Source organism: Falco biarmicus, chromosome 20, assembly GCF_023638135.1.
Source record: "Falco biarmicus isolate bFalBia1 chromosome 20, bFalBia1.pri, whole genome shotgun sequence".
NCBI lineage: Eukaryota > Metazoa > Chordata > Aves > Falconiformes > Falconidae > Falco > Falco biarmicus.
In genome coordinates, this window is record NC_079307.1 from 1,381,243 (window position 1) to 1,402,532 (window position 21,290).

At 52.7% G+C, this 21,290-nt stretch overlaps 2 protein-coding genes across 2 annotated transcripts; both read left to right on the forward strand.

Moving 5' to 3' along the window:
• The first annotated feature begins 325 nt into the window (after positions 1–325).
• LOC130141677 (transmembrane protein 45B-like) lies at positions 326–10,446 on the forward strand. Its single transcript, XM_056322765.1, has 7 exons — positions 326–469; positions 3,174–3,319; positions 5,767–5,968; positions 6,324–6,536; positions 7,545–7,729; positions 8,559–8,704; positions 9,445–10,446. Exons 3-7 carry the CDS (start codon positions 5,785–5,787, stop codon positions 9,560–9,562), a joined length of 846 nt encoding a protein of 281 aa, XP_056178740.1. The 5' UTR covers positions 326–469; positions 3,174–3,319; positions 5,767–5,784; the 3' UTR covers positions 9,563–10,446.
• A 7,938-nt stretch (positions 10,447–18,384) lies between these two features.
• Positions 18,385–21,215, forward strand: LOC130141697 (transmembrane protein 45B-like). The gene is made up of 5 exons (XM_056322797.1): positions 18,385–18,583; positions 18,856–19,068; positions 19,697–19,881; positions 20,540–20,685; positions 20,971–21,215. Exons 1-5 carry the CDS (start codon positions 18,397–18,399, stop codon positions 21,098–21,100), a joined length of 861 nt encoding a protein of 286 aa, XP_056178772.1. The 5' UTR covers positions 18,385–18,396; the 3' UTR covers positions 21,101–21,215.
• Positions 21,216–21,290: the final 75 nt, after the last annotated feature.

Below are 21,290 nucleotides of genomic sequence, written 5' to 3' on the forward strand. Positions count from 1 at the left end.
GCCACCCCCCCCCCCCCCCCCCCCCCACCCCCCCCGATCATAAAAGCTCGAACAGCTTAGACCCACATCGAACAGCTTAGACCCACGTCGAACAGCTTAGACCCACGTTGAACAGCTTAGACCCACGTCGCTGCTGCCTGCGTCCAACCAGAAACCCCCTCCCCACCCTCCTCTCCCCACAGAATCACCCACAAAACTCTCTTTAAGTGTCCTAAAATGTGCAGATCGGGAGGAAAACCAGAGTCTGGGGGACTGCCCTGCTTGGGGGACAGTGCCCCCCTAGCAGGGCACTGCAGGGAGGGGTTCTTCCTTCTTCCAGCTTCCTTCCACCAGCTTGTCGTTAAAAAACGAGCAACATCCCGCTTTTGCAGCAGGGTGCCATCGCCCAGGCGCAGGGCGCTAGCGGAGGTTTATGTCGGGCAGCCACGGCGATCTATTAGATCATTAAATCGGTGCTCAACAGCCTCAGGTTTGTGTGTTTAAGGGGGATGAGGGGGTGTATCAGGGATATGTTGCAATGGAAATGGTTTCTTTAGTAGCTGGTCTTGGACAGTTTTCCTCATGGGATGTGGAAGGCGGCTGGGAGACGTGCTTAGCCTGGGTTGCGTCGTGGGGCAATCGGGACCATTTGATGCTGAGCAATTTTCTCATCTGCGGAAAAAATACCGATCTTTGCGGCGTTTCTGGTGGTGGTAATGCTGGTTTTGAGTGGCTGTTTGGGTCGGTGATTGTGAGGAGTAGGGGTTGGGGGTGTCGGGGCTGTCCCACCATGGCACGTGGTGGAGCTGGGGAGGCAGTTCAGCGCACAGACCTTGGCTCGCCAAGTCCCATGGCAACCACCACCTTTAAAAAACACTTATCTCTTTGGTGTCACGCAGAGGCAAAGAAAAATGGCTTCTAAGATGGTAACATGCATTTCCCAAAACAAATCATTTTGAAAGTCAGACCCGGTTGCCTTAAAACCACAAATAAGCAACTGTAGGTCATAAAGAGAAGCAAAAGGATGACGAAGCTCCCACTCTGAGCCCCTGTAATTAAGAAGGCTTTAGCTAATTTATTTCTTATATTTCTCTGCTTGGCTGTAACTTTGAGCTGCTGCTTGCTGCTTGCCTGATGGTGGGGCTCAGCACAAGGGGTAGGGATGGAGCATCCAAAGCAGGGACTTAAGAAAAGGAAGGCAGAAAGAGCGGTAGCCGGCAGAGCGCAATATAACCTCTCCATCGCCAGCTTTTCGGTCCATCTCTCCCCCAGTGTCTCTCTTTAGGTGAGTCCGTTGTGTCTATTAAATAGAGCTGGGGTCCAGCATCCTAAATTTGAAGCTTTCATCTCAGTTTGAACTTCCACATTGATTTTTCCCGTTGCAGCGGGCCTTTGTTTTCAGATTAGCCTGGTCTACCTCGTGTGCCTGCCTGCGCAAGCTCCGGCAGCACCTGATGGTCCTCCAGATATTCCCCGGCAATTGAGCCTAAGAGGCCCCGATGCTGATGATAATTTTTAACCCAAGTCTAAACCCACTAAGGATCCTTTAGAGACAGAAAAGTTGCTTTCCCCGTTTTGCAGACGCAGCTGGTCTCGTGAGTATTAGTAACAAGTAACGTGATTGCTCAGTGTCACCGTTAATGCTCCCCAGTGCAGATGGAGGCAGAGATAGAAGAAAACCCGATGATAATGGGATGAAATGGTTCAGAGTAGGGTTTTAGTCTGACATTAATGCATTAGGGATCCAACTCCTAGGGGAGCTAATGGAAGTGCTGCTATGATTAGAAGTGCCTCTTCAGACAAGTAAGACAGCACTGGTAATGGAGCGAGGCAGTGCAGGCGGGCAGCGGGCAGCAGGAAAGCTCGTATTTGTAGGCGATGCTTCTCCCGGCATCTCTTGGGTGTCTCCTCTGCCCTCTTTCTGTCTGCAGGGTTATCCCACCCTCATGTCATCTTCTCCAGCGGTGGGCTACTGCCGGCCCTCCCAGGCGGAGAAGTTGGGCTGTGGGGTTACGCCGCACTCAGAGCAGGGAGGCACCGGGCTGCCCGAGGATGCTCCTTCAGCCAAAGCGCTCCGCTGCTCTCAGGCTGGAGGTCTGGGCTTGATGCTGTCCTGAAGCCTCAGGGTCGGCAGCAGGAGACCCAAACCACCTCTAGAAGGTTGGAAATAGCTTTGTTATTTCCAGGTATACACCTCGGTGGCATTCCCCAGCTCAGCCTGAGCTCAGCCCTTTCCTTTTCTTTTCTTTTTTTTTTTTTTGCATGCTAAGACATTTCTTCACTGAGACTCTTCTTCACTGAGTCAGCCTTTTCCCGGGGAGTGTCCCTGTAACCCAGGACACTCCAAGAGCCAAGCAGCAGGTCCCATGGCGAGCAAACCAGCTCTGGTGTGACTGAACTGCCTGATTTGCAGAGGTCGAAGGGCACAGTTAATTGCAGGGGGGACGGCTGTGAGCTGTTTCCAATGGCAAACTTTAGACTGTAACTTCCAAGCTGGGGAAAATGGGAGCGGTGCCCTGACTGAGACATTATTGATGCACTAATAAAACCTTTACAAAAACAAAAACAAAAACAAAAACAAACCAAAACAAAACAAAAAAACCCACCCTTGGTAAAGCAAATGAGACCTTTGGAAAACTCGAAAGTTTTGGCTGAAAAGGGATTATCTGTGGCTGCCAGGGTAGAGTGAGAAGAAGAGGTGAAAGCCTCGTTGGGCTCCTCGCCATCCTCCCTGCTGCTCCAGACGCCTCCCCGGGTGGCTGGGCACATTAGCTCTGAACCAAGAGAAACCAGCTCCTTTGAGAGGTGGTAAGAGCAGATGAAACAGTAAATCATTAAGCCGGCGCAGCGCACGGCATTGTAATAAACAGGGGGCAAAGTGCACTAATTACAAGCCAGCAGGGATGCGGATGCATTATCGAACGCGCAGGTTGGGCGACGAGGGAACGAGGCAAAGCCACACTTTGCAGGGATGTCCTGTGATGGTGCTTGTTGCTACCAGCCCCACCATCAGCTGGACCTTGAGCTTTTCCTTTTCCCCAACGTAGCTGATAGCAGGCAAAGTCTCGCTGCTTTTGGAGCTGGAGGGATAAACAAAAGCTGTTTGCTCCAGGGCACTCGCAGTTGAAAACAGAATTGTTTGGGGTTTGTTGTTTTTTTTTCCCCCACTGTGTTCACCTTTTGCATATTTTCAGAGGAGGAAGAGAAGCAGGAGAAATAGTTTTGCTGGTCACGCGTCCCACGTAAACTGCCCTGCTTCCTGCTACGAGCCGTCGGGTGGGTACAGACGGCAGCAACCCCACAACAGCCCCGCCGCCCTGCCGAGCTCAGCCCATCTCACGTAAGCGCCCCAAGGTTTCAAACATTTAAATTTCCCCACTTTGATTGACTAGTGTATCCTTTCGGTCATCCCACTCTGACTGCACCAATCTCCCGTGGGAAACTATCAGGTCCCGTTAAATCTCTGCCTTTAAAATGTCACTGCTGGAGCTAGGTCACGGAGTTATTGACTATATATTTGACTATATATTCCTGCGGGAGTGTTATAATTATAGCATGAATGTGTTGTGATATGGCTGCACTACTTCTTGTTGTGGTATTCCGGGCTCGGGTTAGTTCTGCTTTCGGTCATTATCCTGGTATTAGAGTTTCATGTATGTGATGGGATTCTCTGCTCACCCAGAAAACAGGGATTTTTCAGCCACCTCCCCGGCTCAGGTATGCTGCTCCCTTAATCACAGGGATACAGGTGGATGCTCTGATTCCCCGATTGTCTCTTTCAAACAGACTATTGTATTAACCCACTGGACTGTGCTCGCATTCCTGGTCAATGGCGTCCTGCTTTGATTTTGTGTTTAATTACCCAGTGCCCCCTCTGTCAATAAATCTCTCCTTTTAAGTCACAAAATAAGGCAGAGCCTTGCAGCACTTCTAACAACTGCCTGCAAAGCTGCTAGCCAATACGGTAGAAAATAATATTTCTATGCACAGTTTTTCCACTCTGGGATTAAATCCCTTCCTAAATCTGTTCGCATGTAACCCACCGTGATAGCTCCCCGGTGTGTGGTGGAGGCAGGACCAGCCTGGTGTAAGCCACAAGGACCTCAGCCGTGTTTGCTGCGGCATGTGCCTGCCTGCACCAGGGTGGTGTTTGCACGAGGAGGCAATGTTTGCTCACCTCCAGGTGTTGGATTAGCTGGTTTGGTTAAACCAGTTCACATTGGGCAGGTTGGCAACAGGGCTTGAGCAGGTCTGATCTAACGCAGCGGATTTGCCTGCCTCTGGGAGGTGGTATCTGCACCCTGCTGATAGCGCGGGCAGGGACTTGAAGGGGCGAAACAAGGCGTTCCTGGGACAAACCGACCTGAAATTAGGTATTAATAAAGCCAAAGCAGCCGATCGCCTCTCTCAAAGGCTGGCAGCAGCAAGCCTTGTCCAACCTCACACCCAGATTACCCTTTATGCAGCAAGCAGGCAACAGGAGAGTAAGAGCATTTTTTAATTTATAATTCCAGCCGGTGGGGACTGAAGCCCAAAACACAGCTGGGGAAGGTGGTTGAAGGATAACGGGGTCGTGGGCATCTGGGATGGGGAGGTCAGGTCCAGCATCAAACGATGCAGATGGATGGCACCCACTCCACGAGAGAGCTGGTTTCTGCCCAGCGCTAAGCGGAGCTCGGAGCGGAGAGGAGCATCACTCAGTGGAGAAGGAAGCCCTGGGTACCTGCAACACAGCCTTTGCTATCAATTAAAAAAGATCCTAATTGACCAGCCTGCCACAACCGACCTGTGATCGCACCGAGGCAGGCCTCCAAACATATGCTCGAGCCCACATGAAAGAGCTAATCGTTTCTTCACCCAATTAAGCAAACCAGCAAATGGCAAACAGGAGCCGGCTGGGTTTTAATTGCTGTAATTCTCCTAGGAAACGCGTCCCCCGGCTCTGCTACAAACCGCCCGCATGTGCCCCGGCACCAAGGGGCACGGGGGCTCGAGCAGCTCGGTTGGGATCCCGGGGCTCCGCGCAGTGCAAATCCGGGCTGAGTGATGCTCCAGAGAGAATAAGGGGTGGGAGGCGGCAGGGATGCCGGTAGCACGTTGGTTTGTTTACCCAAACCCAAAATGTTTTGTTTCCAGCAGCTTTTATTTCTGAAACTACATTTTTAACAAAATGCTTTGGCTTTGCGAAATAGATGTGGGGTAGCTTTGTGGGTTGGTTTGGGTTTTTTTTTCCTTCACCCTCCACGGGCTAAATAATTCCAGGAATTTAAAAAAAAAAGTTGGACATAGCACACGATTTCTGTGGCTGTTCAAGGAGCTGCAGAAACCCACGGACATTTACCCCTAGACCTTACTCTTTTCCCTGCGTGTTATCTCTCCTCCGTGGTCCCCAAAAGCCCACCCTGCCCTGGTCGGCAGCAGATGCTCTCAGTCATACCTGCAGAAGGGTAGGAGAAGCAGAGACCACTGATGGGAGAGATCCTGGGGGATGCAAGGTTCAGACTGGGATGTGTCAGAGACCACAGCAGATATGAGGCCTCTGCTAAACTGGTCTGGGCTCTGGCTTTTGTGGATATTTCCCAGTCTTGGGGCAAGGACCTCAGGGAGGTCCCAGATGTTCCCACCTCTCCCCCTTGGAGGCTTTCCCCATGCTCCTTCCTATTCCTATGTGCCTGGTCAAGCCTTTTCCAGTCCTTCCTGAAGGGAAAATCCCATTATCTTTTTTCCCCAGTGTTATGTCAAATAACTGGTGTATGTCATATAATGACGTTTTTCTTTGCCTTGTAGTGAGAGGAGGTTGTCAGGATGGCAAACTTCAAGGGTCACGCGCTCCCAGGCAGTTTCTTCCTGCTCTTTGGGCTCTGGTGGTCTGTGAAATACCCGCTGCAGTATCTCAGCCAGAAAGTAAATAAGAAATACCACAGGATTTATTGCTTCCAGCGCGTGGATGCCATCGAAGGGGGAATCAAAATCATCTTTGCTCTGATAGGTAAGGGTTATATTTGACTAGCAGTGCTGGTAACTTCCCGGCCGGTAGCAACGACCTGGCAACGTACTGGAGCCTTTGCTCCAGAGAAACCTGTCCAGACATGGTAGGATGCATCTTAGATGTTCATCTTGTCTTGATCTGTAATAGAGTTTGATGTGATAAGACCAAGTCTCATACCCCTTCCCCAAGCTGAGCAACCATTAGTACGGGCAGCCCTGATTTTTGCACCCAGCCTTTTCTCCCTAGCGTAAACCCATCAGCTCTTGCTTCAGACCCCCCTGCAGCAATGAGTAGCACCAACCACCATGGCAAATAAACCATCAGGAACGCCATGGTCTCGTGTGTGTCCGTGCAGGGATGCTGGCAGAGCAGTTCGTCCCGGATGGCCCCCACTTGTACCTCTACAGCGGGGGGAACCGTGACTGGGTGAAGCTGATGAACTGGCAGCACACCACCATGTACCTCTTCTACGGCCTCTCCGGGGTGGTGGATGTCTTCACTTACACCTCCCAGGTGGTGCCGCGGGGTCTGGATCGCCTCATGCTCTCCGTGGCTGTGTTCGTTGAAGGTCGGTAGAAGGTGGCCCGTGACTCGCGGCAAGGGGGGGATGTTGGAGGGTGAGTCAGAAAGGGACCAAAATTTGCCAGACTGAGGTAGTGCTCTGAATGCCCTGAAGATAAAACACGTTGTAGGTGATATATTATTGAAGGGTGGTCCGTAGCAAGGTGGGAAATACAGGCATCGATAAGTCCTGGCTTTGCCTGGTTTGGGATTTCTGGGGTGGCAGCAGTACAAAGCAGTGGGCTGAGTTTCCTCATTATGATAAATGGTTGGTGGATGCTGCATTTATCTTACATCTACAGAGCTGCTCGCATGCCCTGCGTTCCCCCCCGAGAGCCATTAATTGCACTGCAGGCAGCGTCATCCTCATCTGCTTGCGTTGCACGTGGCAAATTCGACTGACTTATTCCAGCTTCAGTACATCATGAATATCATTTTGTCTTCAGGCTGTCTCGCAAGTCATGAGCCAGGATTTCAGACCCCTCTTGGATCACATGGGGAAAAGGCACTAGGAAATGAAGGTCTTGCTTATATAAAAAAGCCCTTAAGGAAGGCGTGTCTGTTGTTATTTTCCCTTCCCTGATCCCAGTGGTTTCTGAAGCAGAGCAGGGGCGGCTCAACAGGCGCAGTCTGGCATGTAAGAAAAAGAAATCTATCATTTACAGCTCCCGAGAAAATGGTGATGTTCAGCAATAGAAAGGCAGGACACAGCAGGAACCCGGCTGCGAGGGGGGGGTGATCAGAAGAGGTGATGGCACCGACACGGGAAGAACCCCCCCGTCAGCTGTCCTCTTTGGTCCCCGTATTGCTCAGACCCTCCTGCCCCACAGCTGGGCATCTCATCCCTCCAGGCTGGTGGGATGGCAGGAGACCTAGAGGGATGGTGCTGTGTGGAGTCCCTTGTTCTCATGGTGACCCGTCTCAGTTTGCCAACCGGGTGGGTGATTTACTCTGCCGCGCCTCTGTGGTCACGGTGTTGCTAACACTACTGTAAGCACGGTACGTCTTTTGGCAGGTTGTCTCTTTTATTACCATGTCCTTCACCGCCCCATGTTGGATCAGCATATCCACTCCCTGCTGCTCATCGCCATCTTTTCAGGGGCCTTCAGCACCATGCTGGAGGTCTTCCTCCGTGACAACATTGTCCTGGAGATGTTCAGAGCTGGAGTCACCATCGTCCAGGGAACGTGGTTCTGGCAGGTCAGTTCTGCCTTCTCATGTGGAGCAGAGCACCGAGGTGGGAGAGCAATGGGAAAAGAGGAGAATTAGCCATACATCACGTATCAATCGCACGTCTCTGAAGGATAATTTTGCCAGGCTCGCTTCATAAATAGATCATCACCCAGAATGAAAATTTACTTATCGCAGGTCATCTCTGATGACTGCTTCTGCTGAAATAGCTGTTTGTCTTGGCTTATTGCTTCTCTGGGGGGAACAGCAAAAGCGAGCACTTGCAGTGAGCGAGCAACATTTTACAGTATCTAACAACCAAGGACTAATTGCTTAATGTGTCTAATGCACCCTGCAGCACTCCCTCTGGTTTAGTGGAGAGATGCAAACCCCATCAAGCAATAAAATGGCTGAGTAAAAATACAACCAGCTGCTCGCTTTGGTAGTAGTTGGAGCTAACTGCTCCCAAAACCAAGCTGCCACCAAGAAATGCGAGTTCCCCTCCTCTTTCTCAGCCCCAGGTCTGCTGCGCTATCTCAAACCAGCCTTTATTCAGAGGTTAAAACTGGGCTGAGCTTGTAAAATACTGAATTTGGAGTTTTTAAAGGATGGCTAGGAGCCTGCAGTGCAGAGGGACAGACCATTGTGTGGGGTTATTGTACAGAAAAAGAGGCCGCAGGCACAGACCTTGCTTGGTGTGGCCTCTCATTGCAAGGCTGGGCCTCAGTAAGGCCAGTACAAATGAGCATCCCAGTCAGGGCTCAAATCCCTTGGTCACCATGGTGGGGACCGAGATGGACAGGGGGCTGCTGGAGGTACATTGATTCCCCAAGGTAATAAACCGCTTGTATCCACCCAGATCGGTGTCGTGCTCTTCCAGCCATGGGGAGGCCCCACGTGGGATGAGAAGGACCACAGCAACATCATGTTCCTCACCATGTGCTTCTTCTGGCACTGGGCAGCCGCTGTGGCCACCCTGGCTATCAACTACACCCTCGCTTACTGGTACGGCTGGGGGGTGAAGGTGGGCAGGGGCGGGGGTGGCTGCGGTGAGCTGCGGATGCGCTGCAGCCGATCCCAACCTACAAAGTCACAGCTGAATAAGCAGCCCCTGACTACTGCAAGTTTTAGGGCACGGCAACAATTTGTCGAGTGCACGGAATGCAAAATAGTGTCAGCAAGAGGCACGGGTGTTGAACGCGGAGAAGCAAATGGCTGAGCCCCTGGAGCTGCTCCTGGAAATCACGCTGGTTTTGGTTTTTTATTTTTTTTTCTCTGCACCCAGTGCTGGAAGTAAAACTTTTAATTCGATAAAAAAATCAAAGCATTACCAGGATGCCCTGACATTTAGTCCCCTCCCTTGCAAGGGTTTCAAAGCGGTTGACAGTCACTGAGTCGTTAGAGGTACAACAGCACTGTGATGGCTAAAACATCACCAGCCCCCAGCATGGCTTTTCCAAGGGGATGTATCCCACTTTCGAGGGTACTCCTACCACCTGTGAGCCTCTAAGGGATGCTGCATGGCTTGCTGAGACACAGGCTACAGAAGGATCAGTCCAGTCTATGCAAGCAAATAGACTCTAGAGAATAAAAAAAACCAATCCTCCCCTCAACCAGCATTTGAGGACCTCTATAATAGTTCCTGCCCCTCTGTGTGTTCACCACAAGCGCACTTTGCTCCCCTGAGCATCCTGGCATTTGTCTGGGGGTTTTGCTAACAGCAGTTTATCGCTCGTGTGTTCCAGCTGCATCCAGAGGTGCAGGAGAGGCAGCGCGGAGCCCTACATCGGTCTGGGAGTCCGGCAGCAAAAGTGTGACACGAGCTCCCAAGCTGCCTTCTTAAATGGATCTGATGAAGAGTGAAGAGGGTGCAATCTCCTTCTCCAAATACATGAAGAATCTGTTTTCTAGAAGGAATCAAAAAAATCTAATTACATATTTATGGTTTGGAAGGGTGAAGAGAGGTGCCACCTCTCTGCTGCTGGGAAGCACATGGAGCACACCGCGGGCAGCTGCCCTCCATGCCTCCCTGAACATCACCCTCTCTGAAATGAGCACAATTTGGGGTGATTTTTAGCAGCCAAAATAAGCACAGAAACTTAATGTGATGAGATGGCTTCATCCGATGGGTTCCCATGTGTGTTTCCGTAGTGATGGAGGGCATCCTTGGGCCAGCTGACTTTTCCAAGAGCCTGGAGGCTTTGACGTGCCGTGATTGAAGTCAGGGAAACCTCCAGGCTGAGGTCAGGTACCTCTGGACCAAAGCATCATCTCAAGGAGGAAGAGTAGAAGAGTGCTGAATGTGAGATTGTGTCAAATTTGCACCGCCACAGCTTGATTGTATGCAGTACTGATTTTATTACCGAAGCTTTGAACTAAAGAGAGGTTTTGTTAATAGTTTTCTCATTCGCTTAAAGGCTGAAAAAGCGAATAAATGTGAAATAAAAAAATCCGTAGTGAGCTGATATCCTTAAATTTAAGACTGATAAATTATAGAGTGTGTAATAATAGCTTAGACAAATCCATCCCTCAGACCTGTAAAGCTTGAAGGACTGTAAGATACACAGCTTAGCAGCAGGGATTCGTAAAACGTCCCAGTTTCCCATTGAAAATAAACCTCTCAGCTTGGAAAGTGAGATGAAACAGGCACACGTTTTGTTTTTAGCCTGCCTTTGCCACCTAATCTCTTGTAAAAAGTGACTGGAAATGTCACCTCCTAGATAGGAGGAAAATACACCAGTAGTGAGTATAGGGATTAAAAAATCTGTATCTATATTCATATATAAAAAATAAACACCAGCGCAAACGGAATTGCAACTCTTCATGTCTCGAACCCTGGGGCTGGAAGGATGCTCTGCAGTGAAGTCTTCTCACTGCTGCGTAACGGTGGGGGGATGGATGGCAGCTGGGTTTGTGCTCATGCTCGTGATGGAACAGAAAAGCAGCTACTGGCAGGTCCAAGCGCTCGCAACCCCACGCTTACCCCCAGGAAAGGCAAAGCTCGTCCTTGAACACCCTCTCCCCTTGTGCAAAGAGCCTGTTGCAGACTAAGGGGGCTGCAGCAGGGATTTTATTGCTTATTAACAGCGCTGTAAGGGCTAACTAGCTTTCTTTGAATGCCAGCTTTCCTATCTATCCACCACTGAGCCGGTTTATTTTGCACGGCTGGATGTCGGGAGGTGCACACAGGCTCGGCGTGCAGAGGATTAAGCAGCAGAGCCATACGTCTCCATAAATCCACCTGATAAAGGCCGTGCCATGAAGTCTCGTGAGTTGTAACCGCTGACCACGACGAGCGTTTTGCAGATACTTTTTTTTCCGCCAAGTTTTGCTGAACTGCACCGATTCCTCTCGCTGCCGCGATGCTGGGCCGAGCGTTTTGCAGGGCGCCGCCTCGGAGCGTGCAGAGAAAACCCATTTGCAAGGTGACAAACCCAGCCACCGAGAGTGCTGCCGGACAGAAATCAGCCCGATCGAAGAGCGGAAAGGCTTTCCGTGGCACTCTGAATTATTTCTGGTCCCCTCTGAACGATTTGCTGTCAGAAAACAGCCCAAACATCCCATAATCAGCGTTAAAGAGCCGCGTGAGGGCAGCAGCAGATGGCAGAGCTGGGGCTGGGCGCAGGCGCGTAGCCCAGGCTGGCCGAGGTCCCAGTCACCTTGCAGCCACCCTCCTCCTGGCTACCCCCAAAAATCAGGGGCTATTTCCACCCGAGGACATGCGGCTGAAAGCTGATCTTGGTTTTTTAAAGCACTCCTTGCTTTCGAAGGTGGGAGAGGGTTTATTTAATTCTTCTCGGCTCTCTTTGCCCCCCCTGATCTTGTTGTCCCCTTTCACCCCAGGTTTTCTTTGTCCCTTATGACTGTTTGGCCACAAAATACTTTTCCCCTCTGTAGCACCCGGTGTCTGGAATAGTTTCTGTCTGCCTCATTAACTCCCGGCTCCTACAAACATCCCAGGACTGTCAGTATAGCGCTCATTAATTTGTTTTCCAACTCTGGAGCACATTCTTTCCCGAGGTATGAAGGTCAGTGAAGGAGGAGAGATACAGCCTGTGATTATGTCGGAAAATACAGGTGGTGGTCATTTGGGGATGAGAATTAAGGGTTTTCATTTCAGCTAAAACCCACATTTGTAAAGAGCTTAGGTACCCAGCCAAGGGCAGGAAGGATGCTGGGCGCACAGAGCGGTCCAGGGATGGTTTATCACATCACGAGGTGCAACCACAAGCCATCCTCATGTTTATTTCTTACACGATAGGCACACCAGCGCAGTCCTAAAGGGACTATTGCTTTTAACACAACCTTAATATCACCCACTTGTCCTGGATCGTGTTTTTCACCATATAAACTGAGTTACCGGCCTAGTGCGTTTGTACGGGACCCCCTGGCCCCGCAGCTGGAGTGGCCCGGGGGTGGGTACAGCTGTGTATTTGTAGCCATATCCACAGCTTTAAAAGGGCTGTGATGCCCTGGGAGATGTCTCAGGGTGGGTGTTGTCTTGTGTAACTGCAGCTTGATGTTCTTGGATGGTTGTCACACAAGTGACCTGCTTGTCCGAGGCAGCAGGGAGCTGCCGATCCTCCCGACAGCAATATCTAACCTGCCCTTAGAAAGGGACCCAGGCAAGACCCCCCCAAAGCAGCCACATATCTCGGCAGCCGGCTTTTCCTCCAGCTGGAAAGCCAAGCCCTTGGTCAGGAACCCCAGCACAGCCCGTCCACGAGCCACTCATTTCTCAGGCAGAGATAGCATCTCCCGCTGCCAGCCTTTACGGCCACGTTTATGTAAGGCTGAAACGATGGTGTAGGCAGCAGAACAAGCCCTGCCTATGCTTTTACCACCTGCTTCACCTCCTCTGTTGCCTGTTTATGAAAGCTGGTGTTAGCGTTCGTCATAATAATAATAATAATACTTTGCACTTCCCGAACAACCATCCATCTGCAGCACTCGAGCTGGTGGCAAACCTTTAATTAGATTGTGCCTCCCACCACCCCCAGGAAGCAGGCAAACATTATCACATTTTTTCATTAGCACCGAGGCTGATGATGAACCTTCAGGGAGAGGATGTTGCAGTTACAGCTGAGAAAAAAAGTAAAAGAAAAAAAACAGAATCGAATTCAGCTCCGGCTTAGGCTTGCAAATATTAGGGGGGGGGGGGGGTGGGTGGGCACAGATCTGCCTCCCCCGGTCTCTCCCAGGGAGGAAGAGGAGGGTAGGCACATGCTGGTACAATCCCATAATACTCCTCCATGCCTCAGCAGTTTGCAGCTAAGGAACTGTAATGGACTGCATCCGTCCATGCCCGCAGCGATTTTCACAGGCACAGTGCGCGAGCGACCCGCTCCGTGACTCGGAGGGGGTTTGCCATCCTTCCTCCGCATACCCTCTCCTCCGGCTGCTCTTCCCAACCACTGCTCACAGTTTCAGCCTCATGTTTACCACGGGGAGCGTTTGAAAGTCTAGAAAACCCCTCTCCCCAGCCGCTCCATGTCTGTATGACTCTTTGCACTGTCTGAACTGCAGGTACTTTAACACAAGCCACCCTTTTCATAGGAACCTTCCTCTGTGGGCTTCGCTCTTTGCTGGCCCTTCAAACTCCGTGGCAAAAGGCACCTTCAGCCCCTCAGCAGATGGTTTTCAGCTGGGCCTCGTTCCCCCCCTCTCCCTCCAGCTGCTGCCCTCCCAGCTTGCATTTCCCCCCTTTCTCCAAGGACTTGACTCATCCTGGGTGGGCAGTGGCTTTGTGCTCAGCTGCCCCTTGGGGTCTGTAGGGCTGGGTGGCTGCAGGAGGGGATGCTGAGCTGCACAGAGGTCCCCAGCGGTGCTGCTGCTTTTTTTCCAGTGAGAAAGGTAGGCTTTCTCTGGCTGTATTGGTTTTAGGGGTGGGACTCTAAGGATGGAGCTCCTACGGGGGCTGCTTTGCTCTCTGTGCTTGGGCTCAGTGTGCCAGCAAGCTGCTGAAGCTTAAGCTTGGGTGAAGCTGCGTGTGTTTGTAGAAGCCCCTCGGCTGCGGTGGGCTCCCCCCATGCTGCAGGACCCTTTGGCACGTGTGCTCAGCCCTTTGCAACGTGTCTTGCTCCCCGAGCACCGTCGGAGTCAAGCAGCCACGGGCGCACGGCACGGCTGCATGCCAGCACCACCGCCAGCTTCTTGTTTTCCTTCCACCTACTTGCTGCCCCTGATAGGGAGATAATGGGTAGGAAAGAGCTCCTGGCTATGGCTTGGTGGCTTTTACAGCCGTGCCGGAGGGCAGCCCATCACCCTGCGGAGGGTTGTGCAGGCTGGTTTGCTTCTGTGCTATTCCAGCCATGGGGCTTCCCTGGAGCGATGGCTCACGTGTGGCTCTTGGCAGGGCTGGGCATGGCTTACCCTGCAGTCTCGCTCAGGGTTCGTTTGGTTGGGTTTTTTTCAGGTGCGCGAGGAGTTATGTGCAGGGTTGCAATCCGGAGAAATGCTGGGTTGGGAGCTGAGCGGTCACTAGCGGCTGCGGTCACTCCTCGGGTGGTGGGAGGCTCGGCAGCGCGCCGGAGCAGCACGGTTTCTTCACCATCAGCTCAGTGCTTTGGAGGGAGGTGGGGATGCTGGGGTGGCCCGTGGTATTTAGTTGCCTCGAGGCACTTGTGTTGCTCATCTCTGCAGCCAGCGAGGTGCTACGGCTGGGCGTGCAGCCACCGGTGATGTGATGTGCAGCGGATGGGTAGTGGCTTGTGTTGGTGGGGGCTTGGCGTTGGGCACTGTTGAGTATCAGGTAAGTAAAAAGGAATGGAAACAGGCTGCTGTGTCCTGCCAGCCCATCTCTGGGGGGAGAGAGGGCTGTCGGACCCTCCTCTTGGCTGCTGTGGGCTGGGAGATGGAGCTCACAAGGGCTCTGCTCCGGTTTGGAGCTCCTGGCCCGAAAACCTCCTGTCTACAGGCACCTTTTATAAGGTCAGATCCCCCTAAAAGAGTTATGGTGTACCTGGTAGCCCAGCTGTGAGACTTCAGAGCCCCTCCAGCAGAACCTGGCCATGCTGGGAGATGCTGCAGCCTTATCTTTTCTTGGCTCCTTCCCCAGACATCCAAAAAAACCCAGCATAACAACTGAATATACGTGGTTGCCATGGGAACGGGAATTGGCTGCTCATCCTGATTTTTGTGGCAAACTCCAGAAGCCTTTTTTTTTTTTTTTTTTTTTTTTTTTTTTTTTTGTTATTAATAGCAGACACGAGGTGTTCCAGGTTGTGAAAGCCAGTTGACTCAGCGTGCTTTGAACTGGCCTGCAGGATGTTCGGCTCTAAACATCCTGTCTGAGGGCCACCTCCCCTTGGTGGCTTCTCCCTTTATCTGCCTCTTCTGAGTAATAACCGCTCCTCACTGCCACATCTGGAGTGGGAGAAGGACAGGCAGGAGTCACAGGTAAATTCTTTTACCCGTAGAGAGAAATATGTTGGCGAGCAGCTGTGCCATGGGATGGAGGTGGCTGCCTGAACTTGGGAAGAAGGGATGTGGGGAGAGTCCGTTTCTGCAAGGGAAAGGTATGGTGTGGTGATGCCACCGACGGGCTGATGAAGACAGTTTGCTGGCAGTCCGTGGCTTTAGCCCTTTTTTGGGGGGGTTATCATGTTTTGGGGCGGTATTGTGGCAGAGGATCAGCAGAAGGAGCTTGTGCCTCTTCCATTGGGTGAGGGCTGTCGGCACAAGAGAGATGTGCCTGGGTAGCAAGGATGGAGGAGGATCCACAAAGAGAAGACTCTCCATGGCCAGGCACTGAGCTTGCCCTCTGCCTGCAGGTTGGCTGTCCTAGGATGCTGCCTGTCAGGCTTGGTGCTTGCACCCGTGGGTGCTTGTAGGGGCTGCTCACGTGCCCACAGGGACAGCATCCTCCTAGCAGCATCGATCCCCCCTGCGTCAGCTCGAGCAAGTCCCCACGTGGGGCCAAAATCACTGATGGCGATGGACCTGGAGCTGCATTGGCTCCACAGGGAGAGCTTGGAAATGGGGCAGAAATGCCGTCCTTCTGGAGCCGAGCCCAGGGAGGCAGCGAGCAGTCAGCGCGAGGCACCATAAGGAGAGCAGGCAGCTCCCGTATGGCCATTAAGCAAAAGCATCGCAGCCTGGAAGCTGCGGAGGGAGAAGGGCAGCTCAGGTAATAACTTCTGACTGCAGCCATATTTCAAGTCCTCTGGCAGACAAACTAGCTCACAGGAAAAATAAATAACCTGGGTGCTTCTCCTCTTCCCCGGCTGTGGCTCCCTCGGAGCTCAATCAGCGTTTATGTGAGCGTGGACTCAAACACCGGGGCCGGGGGAAGCCGGTGGGTGGGAGGTGTCAGGTTGGGGCTCGGTGGGCTGGTCGAGGGGCTGCGTGGGTGGTGGGGGGTTGTTTTTCTGCACCTCCAAGATGTGAGCTGTGCAAGTGGACTGTTGCTTGGAAACGTGTCTGCTTTCTCTGCAAAATCGTGGCTGTTGTAGAAAAGAAGGTTGGGGTTGGTTTTTTTTTTTGAGTGGGCGATGTGCAAGCTTCTGCTTGACCAAAGGGATGGGTTTGGGACATCTCTAAGTGAGAGATGCTCCAGAATATGTGGTGGCTGCCCCAGGGCTGTGCCCAGGTGGTGGGAGGCAAAGAGGGCTTGTGGCACCTACTGAAAGCCTTGCTGGAGGGGGCTGCTGAGAGGCTGCAAAGCAAAATGGTCCCTGGCCCTGTAAAGCAGAGCAAGGCCGCTCCGCTGAGGAGAGGGATGGTTGGAGTAGAAGATCCCATGAACAGCTCTGAAACAGAGTGGTTTGGGTCTGCTGGTAACTAAGGTAAAGGGGGGATGTGGAGGGATAAATCCCTGGCCTAAAGCTGGATGCCGGTGTGGCTTGGAGCAGCCTCTGGAGCTGCAGGTGGGACGTGTCATTTCTGATGTCCGGGCACTGGGACTTCTCTGCTCTCCTCTAATTAAGCATGTCAAATTAATGTTCCTGCTATGTATCTTAACCAGGGTACGCTCCTGACTCCAGCTTCAGGCTGTTGCCCTTGCAGTCACGGTCCCTGTAGGACAAAGGGAAAATTTGGTTATATATTGTGCAGTTGTGCGCTGCTTAAAAGCTGCTGTTTGGGTTCAGTCGCTTTAGCATGTAGGCATCTGTGCAGGGAAGATGTGTGCCCTGGACTGGGTGTCCAGGCTGTAATCAGGAAAGATATGGGACTTGAGCAGTCTCTGCGTAACGAAGGCATCTGAATTAGAGCAGGAAGCCATCGCCTATCCCCAAACCAGCTCCTGGCATGGGGTGTTGCTCGTCTACCTGAAAGGCTGTTTAGTAACTTCCCTCCTGAAAGGAAACCTGAACACGGTGCAAACAGTTCTGAGCCTTTCCCAGGTCACCTGTGTCCGGAGGTGCAACGGATGACAACAGTCTCTACACCCAAACACCGCGCTCGCCCACACAGGGCTGAGCCAGTTTGACCAACTCCAGCTCTGCAAAACCCGACTGGGGACGTCTTGCAGAGCTCTCCCCCACCTAGGGCACTTGCCACGCCACATCCTACCCTTCTTTTGCAGTGCCTAATTACTTTCTAGTGTGGGAGGACTCGGAGAACGTGCTGGAGTTGTTCATCCAGCCTCTGCAATTCACTTTGGTATTTATAAACACGGCGAGGATGTGATTTGTGATGCAAGGGCAGGCTGGTGTGGCGGCTTAGGGGTGAGTAATGCCTTCTTCCCTGCACATCCGACCTGTAGAAAAGGACCGGGAAGCCCGTGGGGAGGCTGAGAGTGAGACCTCCTTAGGTGGTAGATGCGTACAGAGAGCAAGGAGAGAGGTCTTGCTGGAGGGAACGAGACCATCCTAAGGTAATATCAAAAGCTCATTGCGATAAGCGTTTAGATAGTTACTTACTCCCTTCTGTGCTTGCTGCTCTGGGATTTTTTTCAACAATTTGAGTATGGGCTTGAATAGTTTGCAGGCTATAACTTCGCCGGTCACGCTGCCGTGCCTTTGCTCCTCTGCATCCCTGCCGGTACTCAGTGGTGCCGGTACTCAGTGGTACCAGTACGTTGGTCGAGCTTAGTGGAAGGCAATTTTCATGCCTTTATTCTTCCAGCTCTTCCTATTGGAGGTGCAAACTCTTTCCCTGGTGTTAAATCACCGCTGGTGTGCGACACGAAGGTTGTGTGGGATATGCGTGAGGCTTCTGTTGGAAATGGTAATGGTGCTTGGGTTGCCGCCTCCAGTAGCACCCTGCAAAGCCTTAGCTTGCTGGAGCTGCTGAATACACCGGCTGGATTCACGCCCTGGTAATTATCTAGTTTGGAGGCAGTTTATGTTCTAAGGAAATAATTGTCATGTTGCTTTTTTATTAGCAAAAACTTTGTTATGGTTCCTCTTCTAATAGCGTGTAGCTGTTGTGCTTTCTTGGGTGTTAATGTATTTTTCTCTGGCACGATGAAGTCCTGCCGATTATGTGCATCCAACCACATACACATATATATACATAAACACACACAAATATATGCATATATACAGTGGTGCGCAGCGGCAGCTTCTTCTTGGTGATGTCACATCTCTGGTATGACCTGTTTGCAGCTGATGGCAGAGCCACACACACACGCTCTGTCGGGATGCAGATCCCTGGGGATGCTGAGCAAGTGAGCAGCCCGATATCTCTCTTGGGGTTGCTTTGGGTCGGTCCTCAGGCACTGTTTGTCCTTGCAGGTCCAGCAAGCAAGCCCGATGCCAACGAGTTTCCTTGGCAGCGCCCTCCGGGGCACCTTCTTCCTCATTTTTGGTCTCTGGTGGTCTGTGCGATACCCCTTGAAGTATCTCAGGCAGAGAGGCAGTGCCGAGAGCCAGCCAAGCTATGGGGTCCGGCGTGTGGAAGTCTTTGAAGGGGCGGTCAAAGCTTTCTTTGCTCTAGCAGGTAAGAGGTGATGATGATCTCTGCCCTGATACCTGCTGGCATTGCAGCCACGCTCCGCCACGAGACTGGGGCTGTTTGTAGTGGGAAACAGCTGCGGCTGGTGTGGGGGAGCTTGGGGACGTGCTCGTGGAATGCTCCGTGATGGGACCTTACTACCGTTCTGGGCAAATACCGCTACGTGTTCATCATTGCAAAGAAAAGTTTTCTGCGAGCTTGTTCTTTTCCCTGTGTAAAAGGAGGAAAAAAAGGTGACTTCTCTGCTCTCTGCCCAGGGATACTGGCCGAGCAGTTTGTTCCCGCTGGCCCCCACCTGCAGCTGTACAGCTCCACGACGCACAGCTGGACAGACCTCACCCACTGGCACTACACCACCATCTACCTCTTCTTCCTCCTCTCCGGCATCGTGGACGTTGTCTCGCACTCCCCGCTCAAGTTGCCGCTGGGCTTGGATCGGCTCTCGCTGGCCGTGGCTCTGTTCATCGAAGGTGAATCGCCCGCAGTGGGGGGTACGGGGTGGGGGAGGTGCTGCAAGGGTCACGGGTGTGCAACAGCTCCAAAGCCCCCGGTTTTTCGAGGCTCTGAGCAGGCGGCCAGGGCTGTGGGGTGTGCAGGTATGTGGTGGTGCTGGCTGCATGCCAAAGTTGCCCCTTCCCCGTTTCTCTCCAAACATGAATCTGGCCAGGGCTGGATCCCCCAAGTTCATGGGGTGTGCACGAGGACCCAGGGATGTGTGCTGCTCCTGGTGGTAAGCAGCTGGCGTGCTCTGGAATTGCAGAAAGGTGGTGTCCCCCCACCTCGGTTGGATGCAGAGAGGGATGAACCCTGATACAAAAGTCACTGCCATCTTCTGAGCTGAAGGTCCCCATCGCCGTGCTCCTCCTGATGGCCCTATGGTCCTGTGGGCACGGGGAGCCCCACAGATCTGTGGGCAGAGCAGACCCCGGCACTGCCGAGGGAGATGATGGCAGGAGCCTGTTTGCTGCCTGGCTCTTCCCACCAGGCAGATCACAGCAAGACCTGGAGCACAGTCTGATTTTTCAGATATTTTTTTTTTTCCCCTCCAGAAAACAAATCCCAAAGCATCCTTTTCTAATGCCATGTGAATCTCGGCAGGTTTGCTCTTCTGTTTCCGTGACTACAGCGATGCTGCGCTGGACCAGCACGTCCATTCCCTGCTGGCCATGGCTATCTTTGCTGGAGCCCTCTGTGCCCTCCTAGAGGTGTTCCTCCGAGACCACATCATCCTGCAGACCTTCAGGACCAGCTCCTTCCTTCTCCAGGGCTCTTGGCTTTGGCAGGTCAGTGCGTATCCAGCGCTCCCCTCTGAGCGGGGGGCTTCACGCTGAGGGAGGCACGGGGAGGGGGCTGCTCTGCCTGTTACAGCGCATCTGTTGGAGTCAGACTTGCAGGCTGGTTGAAATATTTTGGTAAATAAGAGGAGGAAAGGAGGCAGAGTGCCATCACGGAGATTACACGCGTGTCATGTGTGCAGCAGGGGCAACCCTGCATGCTAATTGGAAATTAGACCCCACCAGGGTGGGAAACTACAATCATGAGGTTTTGTTCTTTTTATTAAATCTAATTTCTGCCTCTATGTGTTCCAAATAGCTGAAAATATCTGCAAACCTCTGACACAGTCACCCAGTTCTGGGTCTAGGGAGAAATGCACAGGCTGGCAATGCAGCCTTTGGGTCGTTGTCCTTCTCTGGGGATGCCGGGCTGCGTTGCGAGCATCCAGATGCAGAGCATCCCTCTCCTCCTGAGGCGCACCCCTGTGTCAGTCAGGGGGGACAAGCGTGCCTGGGGGTGCTGAGGGCAGCGGTCCAGGTGTTACTTGGGATTATTGTGCCTCGAGTCCATGGTCAGCTGCAACAGCTTGGTGGGGATCAGGAGGAAAAGGGATGTACTAAAGCCTGGCACACGCTGATGCCCAACGTCTCTTCCGTCTGTGACCAGATTGGGTTTGTGCTGTCCCCTCCGTGGGGAGGACCGGGCTGGGACCAGACCGACCGCAGCAACCTGACATTCCTCACCATGTGCTTCTGCTGGCACTACGCCGGCGCCCTCGCTGTCCTGGCAGCAAACTCTGCTGCGTCTCGCTGGTACGTGGGGGAGAGGGGACCAGGGGGGTCCCAGCACAGTGCTGGGATGGCCAAGAACAATACCCAGACCTAATACTGCTCAGGGGAATCCAGCCACCAGTGCTGGGATAAGAAAAGTGGGTGTTGATGCACATCCAAGCACGGACCAGTCTGTGGCTTGGCTGGAAAGGATGGGCCAATGCTGCAGAGCAGATGGTCCTTAGCAGGCTTCCCCAGCGGGCTGAGGTGAGCCGACGGCTCTTGCTGCCCACAGATACCTGACTGGTGTCACTGTCCCTCCTGCAGCTGTAACGAGTCCTGCCAGCTGAAATTCGGGGACATCGACGTGGAGCTGGACTGCGGCATGTGCATCCGCAAAGGCAACAAGAGCTCCGGCGGCGCCCTGCTGCCCGAGAGCGGCTCGGATGACAAGTGAGGCAGAGACGGGCATGGAAACATCTTCCCCGCTGGCTTAGAGCTCTTGAGATGACATTTTTAATTAGTCTTGATAAACTACAGTGGCACTTGATGGCAGAGCATCAGAAGCGGGAGGCAGGACCCCGAAGGCGGAGCACGGCAGGAGATGCAGAGCCTTTCCCGTGCATTCCTTTGGTGGCAGCAAGAGC